A 14,107-nucleotide genomic window follows, 5' to 3' on the forward strand; every position below is an offset into this window, starting at 1 on the left:
AACCATGGAAACATTTAGTAGATTAAAAAACATTTTAAAGGAAGAATGAGAATAATCAGCCTTTTACCAGCAAAGACAATGATGGGAGACCTGCTAGCCTATCTTTCGGGAAGGTGGGGGGAGCCCGGCTCCTCTAATCCTCAAATCTGGGAATGGTTGTGGTGGATTGCTCAGTTGCCATCACTTACAAGAGTGTGGGAGGGCCCATTCGTCTGCAGGTCATGGAAAATGAAATGTCATTCGTCTGGGAACTGTCAGGGGCAGGACCACATCTCTGGGAAAAGTGGGAGTCCTGTGAAATCTGGGGATGGCAAAGAGGCACCTCTAGTGAAATATTCTAAGAGGTGTCAGGCTCTGCTGAGTGCTAAATTAGAGAAAGCTGTTACTTATATAACTTCCTGTAATTGCCCGGCAGTAGCTGCAGCTGAGGACAGCCGCCCTTTCTTGGTCTCTGCTGAGCGGAGGCTACATGGCCCTTCCTCCTTGCAGTTGTTTCACCTTCTGCCTTGCGTGGAGTCAGACTTTTGCACCGAATCTGAGATGCCATTTTAAACAGAAGACTCCATTCTCTTGAAGATGGGAAATTCTTACGCTGGACAGCTGAAGACGACACGCTTTGAAGAGGTCTTGCACAATTCCATTGAGGCATCCCTGCGGTCCAACAACCTGGTGCCCAGGCCCATCTTTTCCCAGCTGTACCTGGAAGCTGAGCAGCAGCTTGCCGCTCTAGAAGGTAGGAGATGCCCATTGCTTTTATTTGTGTATTTCTTTTATTGTGCACAGTTAGTGTTAGCACCAGAACTGGAAAGTGTTTTCTTTATGTAGAAGACGTTGAATCTAGCAGAAAAGAATTATTAGAAAAAGAAAACTGTGTACAAGTTCTTACTTTGGCTAAAATGTAAATAAGTGTCAGCCGTAAAGTTGCAAGAAATAAAATTATTCATTGAATCAGTAGGAGAAAGGAAGAGGACAACTTGTTCTCAATCAGTTGTTACTTATGCTCTTATTAGAAGGTTTGACATTTTCACTTGGAAAAGCAAGAAATTTTGACCCTCAGCACTATATTCCTTCTCTTTGTCCTGGGATTCGTGGCTATTATCTTTGCAAAGTAATAGTAGGTACGAGAACTCTTAGAAGCTTTTAAAAACCAAAAGCAAACCCTTATAAATTTAATATATGCCAGGAATAAAGAACTGAATTCTCTTCAGGCATGGGGATGACTTTTTAGAGTTTATTTAATTATGCAGAGAACGAAATGATTGTTTTTTTATAGCCATGTGTTTTCGTGTCAGAAGTAACCCCTCAGTGATCCATAGTATGAGATCGCTGTTATGGAAGTTCTTTTTGTAAGTTGATGTCTTTGAAGTTACCCGCAGACTTCTCTTAGCTATTGAAGTGAAAAGGGGGCTATGCTTTAAAACAAAAATTGATTAACTAGAATTAAAGAAGAAAGCACTCGTGAGCCAGGTCTTGTGCTGGGGTGGTCTTGCTGTGCGTGAGTGTGTATGTGGAAGGGGATGGTTGGGTTGGAGAGAATTGCACCTAGAGAAAAATGAGGTGTGGAGGTCTTGTCTTCAAGGGGCCCCACACTGAGCTTGTGTGAGATCTGATAGTTCCTTATTCTAGCAGGGAGGCATTTTTGTGTCATTGTTTAAAACGTTGTTACTAAATTCACCTTGCAAGTGGCCCTTCTAAACCCCTGGAAGAACTGGATCTGGGTCTGAGAGAAACTAGACTTGTGGTCAAAACCATGCATTAGGAAAACCAAGAATTCTCTGGCATTCACATCAAAAGCACCGATGTTTTCTTGCATGGGAGACGCGACTGATTTTATGGGGAGCTGAGGAATGGCTGGAGAGTATTTTATGGACTGTTTTTGGCCAGTTGAAAGACTTTGGTGGAATATGAATTACCTAGTCATCCTCTACCTCTAGTATTGAAGAGCTTTGTGGCTAATGATGTGTTAGTAATAGTGATACTGATGGTAATGTTTATTTGAATGATACCTTAAAATCCACAAAGTGCTTTCACCTCACAAGCCGAAGTAATTGAATTGTGTGATTTGGGAGGATGGAAGGGTGGCTTGCCGGAAGCTTGAGTGACTGAGCAGCATTTACACACTCAGCTTTGGCCAAGCTCTGAGATAAAAAGGGGACAGACAAGGGATTGAGTAGACTCAGGGCTGCCTGCAGTGGGAGAGAGGAGTAGAAAGCCCTTTGAGGATTCCAAATCAGCTTTCCCTCCTGTTGAAAGATCTTGCTAGCTGCTTTCTACCCACCTTTAACTGGGAGGCTGTGTCTGACATTCTGACAGCTCAGGGTGCCCTTATCTGCTGTTGGACATGTGGCACTGTGCAGGGACAGCGCTGAGGCTTCAGCCTTCATTCCTCCGGTGCTGTGGTTGAAGGTTCCCTGCCAGCTGTCAGTCGGCTTGTCCAGCTCCACGTTGCTATGAAAACTGGAACAAGCCCTGCGATTTCCCCATTTGTCCAACAAACAGAAGAGAGAAGTCCTCTGAGAGTTTGGTTTTCTAGTGCGGGAAAACAAGGGGGCTGAGGGGGCTGGTGGGAAGAGGCAGATTCCTTTTGGTTTGCTAAATGTTACCCTAAACCAAGCACTCAGCTAGAAGCCCTGCTTCCTGCATAGCCAAACCTGGCGCAGACAGGCAGGCTTATCCAGGCCACATCTCGTTGTGTCTGTTTGTCGGGGTTTCTTTTTTTTTTTTTTTTTTTTTTTGAGACGGAGTCTCGCTCTGTCACCCGGGCTGAAGTGCAGTGGCCAGATCTCAGCTCACTGCAAGCTCCCCTCCCGGGTTTACGCCATTCTCCTGCCTCAGCCTCCTGAGTAGCTGGGACTACAGGCGCCTGCCACCTCACCCAGCTAGTTTTTTTTCTTTTGTATTTTTTAGTAGAGACAGGGTTTCACCGTGTTTGCCAGGATGGTCTTGATCTCCTGACCTCGTGATCCGCCCGTCTCGGTCTCCCAAAGTGCTGGGATTACAGGCTTGAGCCACCGCGCCTAGCCAATGCTGGCCTTCCTCAGACAATGACATTAAAGATGGTTTTTATGACCGGGGTGCTGGTAGGCTGAACACCCCTTGATCTGTTAACATGTTATGTATTTGTGAGGGGGATTTAGCAGGAGTCTTATTACTTTGCTCTTTGAATTTGGGCTCTTAACCTACCACCTCCTATAGGGGAAAAACCCTTTATACATTCTTGATTTTTTTTTTAAAGAAGAGAGATCAACAAAACAGACACTGTCCAGCATTTTGGGATAGGTATTTATTCATTAAACAGGACACAGGTAAAATCCTGTAGTCCCACCCACTTAGAATGCCATAGAGTTTGTGCTCATGGAAAGAAAACACAATTGTATGTCAACATTAAAAGCAGTAGCCTTGTACGGAATGGAGGGAAGTGGTGCTCTAGGGCCCCTGAGTTCCTGTGTTTTGTTATTAGGATTCTAAGCTCTCAATCCAGTTGGTTTTGTCTAATGCCATTTTAGAGCTCTCGTCCTGCCAGGAGACCTGGGTAAACACGTCGGGTTTAGTCTGCTCCTGGGCAGGAATGTCCCCTCCAGCTTGTTGCTAGCGGATCTTCCCATCACAGCCCCTGGAATATCTGACGTAGACCTTTGACCTTTAATCCTGCTTTCTTACTGACTGGATTTTGAGCTCTTTCTTTGACCTTTTGAGGCTTACGACCCTCTTCTTTCATGCCTTCTGAGGGTCTGAATTCCCGTTCTTAGCAGCTTAGCAGAATCACATGCAGGCATTCCCAGGTGTGCCCTTTGCTGCGATGGTGCGGGCCTTGGGGGCTGCTGGTTTTAGTTTTCCTGGGATTGTGTCTCCCTTATTTCACTGATAGCTGGTGTCTGTGCCATCCCCTCTGAGCCTCTGTGGTACTGGCTGAGAGACCAGAGTCGATTTTGCAGACAGAGTCTTCTGTGTCCCCAACATGGAGACCTGTACTGCATTGCTGGAGCCTGGGGTCTGGGCATGACTCTTTATACCTTCTGCTAAAACCATGCCTGCTATTTTTAAGGCCAGGAAGAAAGCATCCGAAGCAGACTCAAGAGTGTACCTCCTTCCCCACCCCACCTCTGGGTAATCTCTTCACAGCCTTCCTACCTCCTCTGTGTCCTCTAAGCCCAGGAAGACTGAGAGATCAGGAATTATTGAGTCACTTCCTGCTGTGACCTACCCAAAGTCATGGTTCCCACCTGCTGGAAACATTCAGCTTCTTCTGCCTCTTGTCCCACAAGACCGTTTGAAATGGTAGCCATTGTGAGGCTATGTTTCCAGTATGCTCTACTGTTTAAATCACATCTGGAACATCCCACGCAGCTCTGAGGGCCATGTTTTTCCACATAGACCATCACAACTCCAGGTGACCTTAAGGTTTGTCTGGATTAACCACCTCATTTTAAAGATGCAGGATCAGATGCACAGAGAGGGTAAGTCCCTTTCCTGCGTCCACGTAGGCAGTGGCCCAGGCTAGTACAGAAACCTGAGTTCCCTGATTTCCAGTCCAGTCTCTTTCTACTACACATGATTTCATCATTAACCCAGGTCGCTTAGCCCTCTGGATGGATGGATGGTGTTAGAGCCAAGTTAAGTGAGGGTTTGAGACATGACAGCAAATAAACCAATACTGGAGGAGAAGACAAAGAAATAAGTGGGCCAGGTGCGGTGGCTCGTGCCTATAATCCCAGCACTTTGAGAGGCCGAGGCGGGTGGATCACCTGAGGTCAGGAGTTCAAGCCCAGCCTGACCAACATGGTGAAACACATCTCTACTAAAAATACAAAAATTTGTTGGGCGTAGTGGTAGGTGCCTGTAATTCCAGCTACTTGGGAGGCTGAGGCAGGAGAATTACCTGAACCCGGGAGGCAGAGATTATAGTTAGCTGAGATTGCACCATTTCACTCCAGCATGGGCGACAAGAACAAAACTCCGTCTCAAAAAAAAAAAAAAGAAAGAAAGAAGCAGCGAAGAGTGCCTGTGTCCTCACTCAGCGTGTTGAGGATGTTCATAATGGCCCTGTTCCCTGAAGAACTCTGTGTGCTATTATTAAATGACATTTAAAGATAGAGAAGTTGAGAAAGAGTTTTACCCCAAATGTCTAACTTACAAGAAGTTGGTAGGACTAAACTTCAGCAGCCTGAGATCCTGCCTTCTCCAGCAGTACTTAGTGAATAAGGTACGATTCTGTGTACCCAGAGCCACTGGGCTGCCCAGCACAGTCCTACTTAGCTTCCTTGTGGGGTGCCTGGAATACAGGGAAGAGTGAGGGCAGAGACCCTGCCTGCTGGAGCTGAGAAGTTCATTTCCCTGTAGTGACAGCGCAGGCTCGGGGAGTGGCGGGATTTCCATGGCCACCTCTAGGCTGTCCTGACCTGTTCCACAGTGACCATTCCTTCTGAAATATTATTTCCCTTAAAAAAAAAAAGCTTCTTACACCACTTCTCAGCCTTTTGGCTAAGATCAAGTGTACTATCTGTTCTTATCAGTTTAAAAAAAGCTTCCTACATCCCTATCATACCTGACCCTGCTCTAGAATGGCTATTTGTACGTGTGTGTGTTTGTGCATCTAGTAATGTTTACATGCGTTCTTCCCTTGGGGATAATTTTTTTTTTTTTTTGAGATGGAGTTTTTGGTCTTGTTGCCCAGGCTGGAGTGCAGTGGCGTGATCTTGACTCACTGCAACCTCCGCCTCCCAGGTACAAGCGATTCTCCTGCCTCAGCCTCCTGAATAGCTGGGACTACAGGCATGCACCACCACGCCCAACTAATTTTTTGTATTTTCAGTAGAGACAAGGTTTCATCATGTTGGCCAGGCTGGTTTCGAACTCCTGACCTCAGGTGATCCATCTGCCTCGGCCTCCCAAAGTGCCGGGATTACAGGCTTGAGCCACCGCGCCTGGCCTACAGCACCCAGTATTCCCAGGCAGTCTCTCATCCAAGTACTAACCAGGTCCGACCCTGCTTAGCTTCTGAGATCAGACAAGATCAGGTGCGTTCAGGGTGGTATGGCCATAGACAATGTGCACTTTGACCGCTCTCTTGTGTTGTGTGAAGCTGTTCATACTACCTGTATTTTGCCTCCCAAATGAAGCAGTGCAGGTTAGGCGCGAGAGCATCAGCGTTGGCATCACACATGGCTGGAAATATGCAGGCCAGGCTGCTTAGCACATAGTGGAGTAGCCGTGGGCCAGTTGCTGGATCTCTCTGAGCCTCCGTTTCCTTTTTTGTAAAATGGTCTTCCTATGACACTATGGTACCCTCTACACAAATATCTTTGGAATGCTACTATGTCCAGGCATTGTGCTAAGTCCTTGTCAGCCAGTTCTTCACATATAAAACGTCTAGTGTATGTGCAGCTGTGGCAGATGCAAGAGAAGTGAACCTGAATTTGGAGTCATGAGGTCCAGGTCTGTGTGCAGTGTGACCTTGGGCGAGTCATCCACCTGAGCAAGCTTCAGCTTTTCTCCCTGGTAAAGAAGGTTGATAAAACCCGACTGACAGAGTGTCTGTAAGGACAAGTTAATTCCGAGCTAGCTAGACTTGCTGAGTGCTTGTTAAGGATGGGTGGAACTCATTCTGGATTAGTCCTGTAGGTCCTGGGCTTGTTAAGCCTGAGAATCCAGGCAGAGGAAAGGCCCCAGAGGAAGCTCTGAGGCCGGACAGCAGCTGCCTTGCTCATCACTCTTCTTCCCCCATCTAGGTGGTAGCCGAGTGGACAATGAGGACGAGGAAGAAGAGGGAGAAGGAGGGCTGGAAACAAACAGCCCCCCAAACCCTTTCCAGCTGCACCCTCCGCCTGAAGGATGCTGCACCACAGATGGTGAGCCTCTGCCAGCCCCTGGCCAGGCAGTGCCTGCTATGCTGCCTGGAGGCAGTGGCCAGGCGGTAACTGAGCCTGTGACTCTGCTGCAGGGGTCCTCTTTGGTCTTCCTCTTTGCTTTCCCTGAGGTGTGAGCCGTGCCTGTGGGCCCCCAGCAGGTGCTGGCCCGGCCTGCCCTCCTGAACCGCGAGCTCCAGAGACACCATGCTGGGATGCTAAGCCAGGCCTCTGTGCTGCTCTTTGGACAGCCTCAGCTTTACCAGTGGCTTGGGAACCAGACATTCATGTTTCTGTGTTGGTTGCTTGGAACCTAGAGTACATTTTCCCTACTCAGGCCTGTTTGCCCAGCATATTGAACTCAGAAGTGATTAGGAAGAATCATCTTTCTTTCCTTCCTTCCTTCCTTCCTTCCTTGTTTCCTTTCCTTTTCTTTCCTTTCCTTTCCTTTCTTTCCTTTCTTTCCTTTCTTTCTTTCTTTTTTTTTTTTTTTTTTTGACAGAATCTTACTTTGTTGCCCAGGCTGGAATGCAGTGGTACAATCTCAGATCACTGCAACCTCCACCTCCTGGGTTCAAGCAATTCTCCTGCCTCAGCCTCCCGAGTAGCTGGGATTATAGGCACACGCCACCATGCCTGGCTAATTTTTGTATTTTTAGTAGAGATGGGGTTTCACCATGTTGACCAGGCTGGTCTCAAACTCCTGACCTCGGGTGATCCAACTGCCTCAGCCTCCCAAAGTGCTGGGATTACAGGCGTGAGCCACCATGCTTGGCTGGAATAATCTTTCATACCCATCAGTATGTCAGTGTTGAACAGGCAGATACACATAATCTCAGGGACCCTGTTCAGTCAGTAATGGTACAATTTCACTGTTGAGGAACAGAGGCCTGGAGATGCTGGGCGGGTGGCAGCTTAGCCCTGTGCTGAGAGCTTGTACTGTGCACTCAGAGAGGCGTGGGGCAGACCCCTGACTCTGACACCCATGCGCCACACAACCTCTTTGCTAGTGAGTGCATCTGTCCTGACACCATGCCAGTCAAGCAGGGAGGCCAGTTAGCGGCGAGAACATCACTTTGGGCATCAGACAGAACTGGAACATGCAGGCCAGGCTGCTTAGCAGATAGTTGAATAGCTGCGTTCCAATCACTACATCTCTCTGAGCCTCGGCTTCCTTATTTGTAAAAGGGTTTACATATGACACTGTGGTACCCCATACAAATATTTTTGGAATGCCTACAACGTCCAGGCATTGTGCTCAGTCCTTAGTTATTTAAGATAACTAACTGGTTATTATTAAATTAAGCAGTAATTGAAGTAATGATTGAACTCTTTGCTCTGGATATATGGAGATACATGGGACGAGAGATCCCTGCTTGATAGGAGCTATACAGGGAAGTGGACACTTTGCACGCAGTTAGGAGCAAGCAGGGGTGCATGGAGCAGAGGAGGGGCTCTAACGCAGGTAGAGAGTTTGGGGAAGGCTTCCTGGAGGAGGTGGCCCTTTGGGTTTTGGAGGATTAGTACGAGTCAGCCAGGAGACTGTGGAGGGCTTGGAGGAAGCTGGGAAGTTCCAGACGGAGGGAAAGGCTTAGTCGGGTGAAATTACAGCTCATTTAGGGGAACTGCTAACAGATTATTTACGTAGGGGCCTGAGGTGTGGCAGAGCCCGACTTGGAAGAGTGATGAGACTTGGTGTGAAGGCCCCATGTGTTCTGCCTTGGGGTCTGGACTTGACCCTGAGCATGATGACTGGGAGGGGAGGGACTCGGCCCTTGCTGGGCTGCTCTTCCAGGCAAGGGGAAGGCAATATGGTGGCTCTTAGTGAGGTACGACTTCTAGTGTCTGAGTATTTAAAAGGCCACTGAATTAAATGGTAAGAGGTAAACTCTTCAGCCAGGCATGGTGGCGCAAGTAGTCAAGCCCCAGCTACCGGGAGGCTGAGGCAGGAGGATTGCTTGAGCCCCGACTTCGAGGCCAGCCTGGGCAACATAGCAAGACCCTATCTCTTAAAAAAAAAAAACATTAAGAGGTAAACTCTCCAATGGTCATTATATTTTCACATAATTTCCAAATAAATACAGTAAACACTGTGACTACTCATGGCCTACATCCCTCCAGCTCTTCAGAAGGCATGGACCACACCAGGCTGGGAGGGACCTAGGTCAGAGAGTTAGGGGACCTCTGGGAATTGACGTTGACCTCAGGGAATTGACCTCCCTTCCCCAAGCCAATGCAAGGAACTGCCCTGTATTAGTCCGTTTTCACACTGCTGATAAAGACATACCCAAGATTGGGCAATTTTCAAAAGAAAGTGGTTTCTTAGACCTACAGTTCCACATGGCTGGGGAGGCCTCACAATCATGGTGGAAGGTGAAAGGCACATCACATGGCAGCAGACAAGACAAGAGAGCTTGTGTGGGGAAGCTCTTCACTATCACGAGAATAGCGTGGGAAAGACCCACCCCCATGATTTGATTACCTCCCACCGGATCCCTCCCACAGTATGTGGGAATTGTGGGAGTTACAGTTTAAGATGAGACGGGGGTGGGGGCACAGCCAGACTATATCGTGCCCCAAACCTAGGAGTCAGCTTGGCCTCCCTTCCTGGTCCACCTCTCTGTAGTTTGCAGCAAATCACCCAACCTCTCTGAGCCTCAGTTTCCCTATCTAAAAAATGGGAACAGCCACACTTTGCTGCAGGTGATGAGATGAGAGCTTTGCAGAGCCTGCCTCACCAGTGCCTGGCATGTGGTGGTCCTGGCCCCACGCCTGCCAGCGTCTCCCCTACAGGTGTTGCTTTCTCCTGCCCCTGCCCAGCGGCACATGGGAAACCATGGAGCAAATGCTCGGTGAGTGGGGAAGCCCTGCACACAGGAGGAAAGTCTTCAGGACGTCCTGTAGTGCTCTGCTGGGAAGGCCTTGGCTCATCAGGGCTCCCAGAGAGGTCTCAGTTGGGAGCTAAAGCTACAGGGAACGCAGGAGATGGAGCTGGATGTGCCCTTACCTGGGACAAGACCCTGGAAAAGGCTTATCCAAATTAATCTCAGCTGGCTCTCTCTTTTACCTTTTCCCCCAAATATTTGTAGAGATGTATTATTTGAATAGGAAATTTACAAACTCTAAAACGCAAAAGGTTCCGAAGGGCATGGAATGAGAATCTCCGTGCTCCCGGCGTGCTCTGTGCCTGTGTCCTGGCCACGAGTCCTCCCCACCGCCCCCTAGAGGAAACCGACGCTATCAGATTCTCAGCCTTCATTTTGCGTGATGGCTTCTTTCTCAGCCCCAAAAACTGTAGCATGTAAGAAACCTCAGAGGACCCTCAGTTTCTTATGGATTTATTTTGTATCTGTTTCCATTTGCCATCATGTGTTTAAAATTTCTTCCTGTTGAGCTTCATTTGCACATTAATGTGCGTTACATGGTGGCACCAATAGACAAATAATGTGTGATCTGTGTCGTGGATAACTATGATTTTCTATATATATATATATATTTTGAGATGGAGTCTCACTTTGTCGCTTAGGGTGGAGTGCAGGGGCACAATCTTGGCTCACTGCAACCTCCGCCTCCAGGGTTCTAAATGATTCTCCTGCCTCAGCCTCACGAGTAGCTGGGATTGCAGGTGTGTGCCACCACACCTGGCTAATTTTTGTATGTTTAGTAGATGGGGTTTCACCACATTGGCCAGGCTGGTCTTGAACTCCTGACCTCAAGTGATCCTCCTGCCTTGGCTTCCCAAAGTGCTGGGATTACAGGCGTGAGCTACCATGTCCAACCAACTAAGATTATAGTTTTATCTCTCAGGATTAATTTTGAGGTCAAGCACACCCAGAGATAAGGGTTCCTCCTGAGCAGACCCAGAGCGTTTCCTCCCTTTGCCCCTGTGACCCCGCTTCCGGGAAGCCCTGGGCAGCGTGTGAGCCCTGTCCACCCCTCCTAGGGTTCTGCCAGGCCGGGAAGGACCTGCGCCTCGTCTCCATTTCCAACGAGCCCATCGACGTCCCTGCGGGCTTTCTCCTCGTGGGGGCCAAGTCCCCCAGCCTACCGGACCATCTCCTGGTGTGCGCCGTTGACAAGAGGTTCTTGCCGGATGACAATGGCCACAATGCTCTTCTTGGTAAGTTCTGCTTTGTCCTCCTCTGTGGCTCTTTCTACACTGGGTAGAGCAAGGTCAAGGGAGGTCACAGCGGGGGGTGGTGGCAACAGAGGGACCACCTTTGGGACCCCAGGTGCAGCATGCAGCCCTGTTTATGTTTTCTGGTAGAAGAGTTCTTTGTGGAATGGAATGCAAATGAGATGCATTTACAGTATGACTGCATCCCTGCAGAAAGCTCACCATTTAGCATTCGTTTTCCATACATTTATTCTTCAGACCTCCCTAAGTGCCCGCTTGTGTCAGGAATGGGTGGCAAACCCTGTCCTAGACAGTCTCAGAAACAGCCTACAGAGGCAGAGGAGAATGAGGCTGAGTGTGTTGCTGCCTCCAGAATGTTCTGTCCTGAAGGACTGCCAGGCACCCTGTATCTGTTTTCCCCTTTGGTTTATCACTCATCTCTCGAGACATGGTCTGTTTGCTTGTTTGTTTATTTATTTATTTTGAGATGGAATCTCTCTCTGTCGCCCAGGCTGGAGTGCACTGGCACTATCTCAGTTCACTGCGACCCCCACCTCCTGGATTCCAGTGATTCTCATGCCTCAGCCACCCAAATAGCTGGGATTACAGGAGTGCGCCACCACACCTGGCTAATTTTTGTATTTTTAGTGGAGATGTGGTTTCATCATGTTGTACAGGCTGGTCTTGAACTCCTGGCCTCAAGTGATCTGCCCACCTTGGCCTCCCAAAGTGCTGGGATTACAAGCATGAGCCACCATGCCCAGCCAAGAGGTGGTCTTTATTATGCCAGTTTTATAGGTGGGCTTGTATCTGTTAACTTGCCCAAGGTTGCATGAGTAAAGGGGACAGAGCCAGGATTCAAACTCAAGTCTTCCTGGCTCCAGATTCTACCTGGTACCATCCCATAGTCAAGGTCAAGATGGGGTCAAGATGGGGGAGCTGCCGCTTTCCCTTCCAGCCCTGGGCACCACTAGCCTTTGATCTTTCCAACAACCGCTGGTCCACTAAGGCTCTGGGTGCAGAGCTGGGGCCAGGCCTTGTCAAGCCTGGCTGCCTTTGCTCATATGATGTAATTGAGTTCTTACTGTGTGCCAAGGCCATCACTCAGCAGGCTCCCCCATTGTGGAGTAAAATCTAGGGACACCAAGATGTGGACTGAGAGCCCAGGGATCTGGGTTCCTGTCCTGCATCTGCCCACAGGTCCCTGTGTGGCCCCCTGGGCTTCTGTGTCCTCATCCATGAAGCAGGGAGGTGATTTCCACGTGTGCCCTGGCCCTTTGGCTGTTCTCATCCTGTGACTGTGGCTCCGGCCCCCTCCATCTGGCCTGGCATCTTCTTTGGAGGAAATCTGGACGGGAGGCAGGATTGGTAATGATCCACTTCAGATGTAGCCTCAGGAACGGTCTTCATGCAGAGCAAGTTTGATTGTAAGAATTTATGGGAAAAACTTCTAGATTGAAAACCCCTACAATTTCTTACATATTTTCCATGGGTATAGACATTGAAGCCTCCAGTTTTGCACTTGATACGGCCCCAAAAGCTGGGAGGATAAACTCACTTCATGGGTAGTTATTGAGCACACTTCATGTCTGAGGAGCTGTGCAAAGGATGAAGATGGAGAAGGGAGAAGAAATGAGGTGGCTCCTGCCACAGAGGCGCTGGGGACACACACGTGTGTGAACTCCGACACAAGGCAGGTGAATGCTCGCTGGAGGGACACCACCACTAGACAGTGACAAAGGAGAGAAGACATTGTGGCCAATTCTCTTGAGGCAGGCTCATGGACTCACTGTAACTAGTTCTCTAAAACAGAATCATCCCAGAAAACCCACTCTAGCAAAGAAGCTGATGGAATAATTCAATGACAGACTGAACGCTTACGATAGTTGCTCAGGATGAAAGTGAGTCCGGGAGGCCGTGCCTGGTGACTGCCTTAGCGTTTGATCTGGCAGCGGCCGGGGATTCGTCTGGATTCCACCACTTGGTGAATGTAAAGGAATTGCCAGGGTAGTAAATCAAGGAGGCTCTGGCTCTTGGCCTGCAGAGACGAGGATCTTTCAGTTCCTTCACCACCAGCCCAGTAACAGAGCCAGCTCATCGAGGAGAGGAAGTAGGAGCTTTGTTAATTGCTTGCCAAAAGCCATCTGAAATGGGTGACAAGGCCTGGTTGGTAATAACCATCGCTTTCTTCTTTTAATAAAATAACTTTATGCTCTCAGCTTGCATACTTAACACTGTTTAGGTTTCCTGCAATTAAGTCTGATGGCTACACAGGACAAGGTGGCGCCCTCCAGCCCTGCAGCGGCAGGGCTCAGTGCTTTTTAGTGATCTATAAACTACAGGCTGGGGAATACCTTGGAGGAAGCAGCAGTATTAGGAGACTTGTTTTAGTGACTTTTAATCAACTCAGGTATTTTATCTGAAAAAGCTGAAAGATTAAAATCTAGGTGTGTGCTTCAGTTTATTGCCCGGTAATTTATCTAAATGAGTTGACAGCTCAGACAAAAAAGGAAAACATATCCCGCTAGATTGTTTTTTCTTAGATGGGAGTAAACGAGTCCTTTGTTCATTCAGCAGGCAAAGAATTCAGCATGCATTTACTGAGTATATAACCTGAAACGAAAGCCTGGACCTTCAGTTATGTCTGGGGGCAGGGTGGGGGGATGCAGGCACACCAAGAATCAGCCTAGAAATCCACAACAAATGACTCTGTCAATAAATCTTACAATACATCCTTGTGCGACATGGTCTAGCAGAGAGGGTAAGGTGCTCCAGGAATTGAAGGTGTCCAGTGAGGATGGGAATGGGAGGATGTGGTATCTGAGTTGGGCCCTGAAAAATGAGTAGAATTTTGCCAATTGGAGAATAACAGCAACAGAAACCAAACACTAATAGCAGTTGGCACTTTTTGAGCATTTATCATGTGCCAGAAACTGCATGAAATAAGTTAAAATAGCCAATGTGGTGGGTCTGTTATTATCCAGAGATATATATAGACATGAAAGCACAGAGAGGCTAACTGACTTGCTCAGGGCCACCCCGCTGTTTGAACCCCGATGGTCTGGCCCTGATGCCCAGGTCCTGGAGGATGAAGGGCATCTCAGCAGAGGGAACTCCCTGTGCATGACAGCATGGCACACTGGAG

The 14,107-nt window shown here is 48.4% G+C and overlaps 1 protein-coding gene, 1 non-coding gene and 1 pseudogene across 3 annotated transcripts in view; 2 read left to right on the forward strand and 1 right to left on the reverse strand.

Annotated features, from left to right (window-relative positions):
- Positions 1–576: 576 nt before the first annotated feature.
- GREB1 (growth regulating estrogen receptor binding 1) overlaps positions 577–14,107 on the forward strand; it is an 88,075-nt gene continuing 74,544 nt past the window's right edge. For both annotated transcript variants that reach the window (XM_023198496.1, XM_023198504.1), the window contains exons 1-3: positions 577–733; positions 6,729–6,848; positions 10,789–10,965. In XM_023198496.1, coding sequence (XP_023054264.1) covers positions 577–733; positions 6,729–6,848; positions 10,789–10,965 — 454 coding nt within the window. The remainder of the gene's footprint in view (positions 734–6,728; positions 6,849–10,788; positions 10,966–14,107) is intronic.
- On the forward strand, positions 5,462–5,635 carry LOC111532493 (annotated as a pseudogene).
- On the reverse strand, positions 5,927–6,045 carry LOC111532329. Its single transcript, XR_002728510.1, has one exon. It is a non-coding gene; the product is annotated as a 5S ribosomal RNA (ribosomal RNA).

This window comes from Piliocolobus tephrosceles, chromosome 15 (genome assembly GCF_002776525.5).
Source record: "Piliocolobus tephrosceles isolate RC106 chromosome 15, ASM277652v3, whole genome shotgun sequence".
Taxonomy (NCBI): domain Eukaryota; kingdom Metazoa; phylum Chordata; class Mammalia; order Primates; family Cercopithecidae; genus Piliocolobus; species Piliocolobus tephrosceles.